This window comes from Lissotriton helveticus, chromosome 5_1, assembly GCF_964261635.1.
Source record: "Lissotriton helveticus chromosome 5_1, aLisHel1.1, whole genome shotgun sequence".
Classification (NCBI taxonomy): Eukaryota; Metazoa; Chordata; class Amphibia; order Caudata; family Salamandridae; genus Lissotriton; species Lissotriton helveticus.
Window position 1 is genome coordinate 1,621,692,764 of NC_136065.1, and position 6,000 is coordinate 1,621,698,763.

Below are 6,000 nucleotides of genomic sequence, written 5' to 3' on the forward strand. Positions count from 1 at the left end.
GCACCTCTGACCTCAACCTACATCATCAGCCCAGCTGTGATCCGTGGGTGTGACGAGACCTCGAGGGACCGGCCATCTTCAGAACTGCACGACGCTTGTCCAGCACGACTCCCGAGTGACCCTCGACTGAGTGCTTTGGGGTAAGAGAAGCCCTGACCCTGAGCAGCTCCAGCACCGAAGTTCAGCCCCCCTGCATCCACGAGATCTGCGTGGGGCCCTTCTGCTTTTTGCTGCTCACCGCGTTGTCCAGGTCGCTTGCCCGTTGGCTAGTGGCCCTCTCACGACGCTCCACGATGACAACTACTGCTGGTCTGGTTGCTCCAGACTAGCCCTTGCTCCCCTCCAAAAGAGGAGCACCCTGGACCCTCCTGGTCCACTCAAGACGCCATTTTAGGTCCACCGCGTGGGCCTTGCATTTGCCAAGACTTGTTGCCCAATCCTGGGTCCAGCGACGTCGACAGCAAGTACCTTCGTGGGACAGCTCGCACCTCCATCCTGGTCGCCGACAACGCCTCCTGGTCCGAGAGACTGCAGAGCCCAGCAGCGCCCACTCACCTGGCTGAGGTGACTTCGTCCGGTGCCATCCTGGTGCCCACTCAAATCTCTGGCTAGTGATTCAGAACTTGGTCCCCTCTGCTTACAGGTTTCTTCTTCCTTGATCCAGGCTTGGGTCACTCCGAACTTTCTTCACTGGCCGCCTGCCAGCAACTCTTTCTTCAGGCTCCTGGATCTTCAACGAGGGTTTCCGACGCAACTTTAACCCTATGCAGCCGCAGCCCCTGGGCTAGGAAACCTGAGTACTCCGGTGCTCCAGCATAGTCCAACACCCTAAGTGTTCGGATCCACCCCCGTTTTCGACCCACCTAGTCGGGTTCGCCCGAGAACAGTAACTTTGCAACTGCTAGCCTCCATAGACTTTTTCCCGCCTTACGCGTGAGAGTTCCCACTCTGCACACGACGTCCACAGGCCTCCTGCATCTAATCCCAGTGTTTAGAATTGTAGGCCTAGCGATTCCTAAGTCTAGAAAAGTATTACTTACCTGCTAGCAAGTTCGCATTCCACTTACTGTGTATATGGTTTTTCGTGCCCCTAGGGCATCTGTGTAAATTGTGCGACTTAAAGTATTTTCTTAAGAGTTTTGTTGTGTGCTTAGCTCCCTGACTCATAAAGAGTTCAGGGTAGTCTTGTTATAAATAAATATCTGTTTATTTTCATAACAACTTGTGTGGTGTCCTTTCACTTGGTGTTCAAGGGGTAATGTGATGGTAAAACAGCTGGCTTAACACGCCCTCTAGAGTCTTAGCCTTAGACTGCTCGTATCCATGCTACTAGGATAGCTGGTCTATAAGGTTGACTTACAACCAATCATCAATAAGGGTTGTTTGGACTGATACATAGTGATCACTAGAATAGTGAGCACTGCATATCAGGCCAACTTCTCACACCCCCCTCCCTCCCAATGCAAGGAAATTCTAGCAGCGTCCAAATAGCTGTGAGGGAATTGTGTCTAGAAACAAGCCTTACCATGCATTCACCTGCGTCCTCCAGACGGCTTGATCAGTGCAGCTTTTCCTAACGGCTCCGTCGATGATTCAGGAAATAAATGACAAGCACCGGGTCCCCCTAGAGGAAGGCTATATATAGCAGCCCAGATTACAGGGAAGAACCGACTGCCTGCCCAGATGCATGCTGGTTATTGTGCCACCGCACACTAAAGACACGCCTCCAAGAAGCCGGAATCCTGGAAAAGGCCCTGGACTGGACCACATCCTTCCTCTTCGGCAGAACACAAAGAGTCTGCCTTCCACCCTTCCGACCTGAGGCCACTAACATCATCTGCGGCGTACCCCAGGGCTCATCCCTCAGCCCAACCCTGTTCAACGTCTACATGGCCCCCCTCGCACAAGTAGCCCGCCAGCATGACCTGAACATCATCTCATATGCCGATGACACCCAGCTCATCCTCTCCCTCACCAATGACCCCCACACCACCAAAACAAACCTCCATGAGGGAATGAAAGCCATCGTTGAATGGATGAAGAGCAGCCGTCTGAAACTGAAACAGGACAAGATGGAGGTCCTCATCCTCGGCCCCACCCCCTCTGCCTGGGACGACTCCTGGTGGCCGATCACACTGGGAACTGCACCGTCACCCACAGACCACGCACGCAACCTAGAATTCATCCTCGACTCCTCCACCTCCACGTCAAAGCAGGTCAACGCCATCTCCTCCTCCTGCTACAACACCCTCTGCATGCTCTCCAGGATCTACAAGTGGACCCCGTCCGAAACCAGAAGAACAGTGACCCAAGCCCTCGTCAGCAGCAGGCTAGACTACCGCAACGCACTCTGCGCAGGAATCCCGGCCAAACACCTACAACGACTGCAATGCCTCCAAAACGCCTCCGCCCGCCTGATCCTCAACATCCCTCATCGCAGCCACATCTTCCCCCACCTACGAAACCTACACTGGCTCCCCGTCGACAAAAGAATCACCTTCAAGCTCCTCACACACGCACACAAAGCACTCCACAACACCGGACCAGCCTACCTGAACAGCAGACTCAGCTTCTACACCCCCACCCGCCAGCTCCGCTCCACCAGCCTCGCCCTCGCCGCCGCACCCGCATCCAACTAACAACATCCGGTGGCAGATCCTTCTCCTTCCTCGCCACCAATACCTGGACCACCCTCCCGGCCCAGCTGCGGCAGACACAGGAACTGCTCACCTTCAGAAAACTCCTCAAGACCTGGCTCTTAAAGCAGTTGCGGCACCCCTCCCCTCAGCGCCTTGAGACCCTCACGGGTAAGTAGTTTGTTTTACAAGTATTCTGATTGATGGATTGATAATAGTAGTTTCCCTACCTACCCACATGCATACAGCTCCTGGGTGGAATCCTAACAAAACGTGTGATGAGAAGTTGAATGAAGTTAACACCAATGAGGAGAATGTGGTGGAGGATGTTGTTGAGGAATATGCAGAAAATGTAGAAGAGAATAATTGAGATTTATTTGGGGAACAACATATGTCAGACAATTTTCGTGATAATGATATAGTTGGGGAAGAGGAAAGAAAAATGAGAGTAAAAATGAGGGTGAGACACCCCTCGAAGTGGCTGGAAGATTACATACGCAACAAAACAAGATTACAAGAGTAGATGTTCCCGCATTTACTTTTTCTCCTTTTGTTGCCAATTTTTATGCTTATCATATTATTGTTATTATCATATTGTTACTTAGTACTGTTAGGATTCCCATCGATCATACATCAGTTACTTAAAGGAATATGGAATTATGTTAAATGTGTTGTAGTATAGTCTATACTCTTTATCCAAATATAAAGGAGTGGGGTGTGTTATGTATATTGCTTGGTAACTGCATTCTGTTGCTCGTGCTCGAGTATCGGAATGCAGTAGAAAGGCAGTGAACAGCTGGCAGAGGTCGCTGAAGGAAGTGTACAGGTTGTGCTCCAGACAATAAATGGGTATACATAAATTGCTCCAGTGCGTTTATACACAAGAACCTCTCAAACCTCATACCCCGACGCCTCCATCATCAGACTCTTGCCCCTCCGTTCCGCCCTCTCTCCTCATCTCTTACTGTCCAAACCTCCACCAGACCCTAGTCCTCCATTTGCATACCAGTCACCCCTTCCGCCTCATCCTCTTGCATCCTTGATCCTTTCCTCCATGCCTCTCCATACTCCTACCTTCTACCTCTTTTCACCCATCTCAAAATCACCCCTCCATCCAATTCTGTCCCCATCTGTTCATCCTCATTTCCCCCCTCTAACCATCTCTCTATCCTCATCCACACTCCAGCCTATTCCCCCTTCATCCTCCTCTCTCCTTCCATCCTCATCTCTTCCCCTCACCATCACCTCTCTCCGTCCCTACCTTCACTGCCTCCCTCCTCTCTCTTTTAGAACTCCCTCGCTCCTCCACCATCAGCTCCCCGCTGCTCTATCCCCCTCTCCCTCCTCATCGTCATCTCCATCACTCCGTCTGTCGGCATCCTCTGCACCCAGCCAGCTTCCTCTCCTCATATCTCCACTGTCGTTGACTGCACACCACGCACCCACTGTCCCTTTCATCCATCCTCTTCTCACTGCCCCTTCCATCCATCCTCTTCTCACTGCCCCTTGCATCCACCCTCTTCTCACTGCCCCTTCCATCCACCCTATCCTCACTTCCCCTTCCATCCATCCTCTTCTCACTACCCCTTCCATCCATTTTCTCACTGCCCCTTCCTTCCATCCATCCTCTTCTCACTGCCCCTTCCATCCATTTTCTCACTGCCCCTTCCATCCATCCTCTTCTCATTGTCCCTTCCATCCATCCTCTTCTCACTTATCCTTCCATCCATCCTCTTCTCATTGTCCCTTCCATGCACCCTCTTCTCACTGCCCCTTCCATCCATCCTCTTCTCACTGTCTTGTCACTGCCCCTTCCATCCACCCTCTTCCCACTTTCCCTTCCATCCACCCTCTTCTCACTTTCCCTTCCATCCACCCTCTTCTCACTGCTGCTGCATTCTTTTCTCACCTAGCTTCAAACTTCTCCCGCTTCCACTTATATCCTCCCCAGAACCTCTCAATCACCCTTCCTTCCACGTCTCAATTTCCCTGCCTCCCCTCATCGGCATCTCGCGTCACCCCACGACCATCCATCCCTACATTGTCCATTCCATTATCACACCTTCGTCAGTCTCATCTTCTCCTTCGTCTTGCCGCCCTTATTCTCATCCGCCCTTCCCGCCTCATTCCTCCCTAGTCTCTCCCGCCCTCCATCCATCCTCGCTCCCCCCTCGCACCCCATGCCCTTCCTCCTCAGCTCAACTCCCTTTCCATACACCCTGCGTCTTCAGCTTAATGTCCAATCTGTGCCCACACATCAATCACGCAGTCTTTTGCTGAGTCTCCTCGAATGGGCTTGAGCTATTCTCACCTGCAGCTGTGGGATTGCTCCTCCCCTGGGGTGCCCTCGTCCTCTCTCCGTTTAGGGTTTTGAGGGTGCGGAGCCATTGGGAGATTGAAAGTTGAAGTACAGGAGGCGAGAAAGAAAAGGCAGACCCGGGGAACAGAAGTACATCAACTATAAGACCCAGACAGTGAGGATAGACGAAACGCCTTCACTCCGCGGGCAGCCGTCGCACTCTGGGGGCTGGCCCATGGCGCTGCCACTGAGGCTCTGGCTGAGAGCCAGGCGCCGCTCCCACTCCGAGCCCCCATCTGGAGCCCGGCCACCCAGCTGATGGAGCCGCCCCATGTGAGGAGCTTTTCTTAATCAAGTTCACTGCGCATGCCAGAGACACCGCCCACCACAAAACAATTCACTTTCTCAAAGCTCCTGCCAGACTTGGACGTAGCCTGCGAGGACCGCGAACACCCCGGCCGCAGCACACATCACAGCTTCCCCGGAGCTCCTCAGCTCTGCAACTCGCGCCTTCTGGATCCAAGCCGCCAATCTATCTGAATCTTTACACATGCAGTGCCTGGCACAGTATCCTTGTTGTACCTTGTTTCGTTCATACATACATTTGAAATGTAATAACGAGAAATGAGTCCTTATTTGGCGAGTTTGATTTGAATTGCTGGCCCGTGCCGCCTGCGGTGGATCGGTTGCTCAGGAAATTGCTGGGCGCTCGTTTGCACGAAATAAAAGTTAGCGATGCTCACCGGTATGCTTCCATCATAACAATCAACTACCCTCTGTTGAGGAATTCAGCTGGCATGTCATTGCAGAGCAGTGGAGGGGCCCAGAAATGTCCTTTTCCCATAGCACCACCTGGGGCGGGACTGTGCTCAGTGAAAGTAGTGGACCATTTAATCTCTGACGTCAGGGACTGCATGTAGCCTCCGGTTCTGTTTTATTTTCTAGCGGAGAGACATCTTTAGACTTTTTACGAACCTCTTTTATGTATTTATGCGTTTTTATATAGCACGAGCTTTACCCAAAGGTGTCAGAGCGCCTTACAATAGAACCAGTTAGATTACATAA

General features: G+C 52.1%; 1 protein-coding gene across 1 annotated transcript in view; it reads right to left on the reverse strand.

The window, feature by feature from the left end:
- Positions 1-5,294, reverse strand: part of LOC144755654 (purine nucleoside phosphorylase-like) — a 141,172-nt gene extending 135,878 nt beyond the window's left edge. Inside the window, exon 1 of the mRNA XM_078644813.1 lies at positions 4,948-5,294. Coding sequence (XP_078500939.1) covers positions 4,948-5,024 — 77 coding nt within the window. The 5' untranslated portion in view covers positions 5,025-5,294. The remainder of the gene's footprint in view (positions 1-4,947) is intronic.
- Between the last annotated feature and the right edge of the window lie 706 nt (positions 5,295-6,000).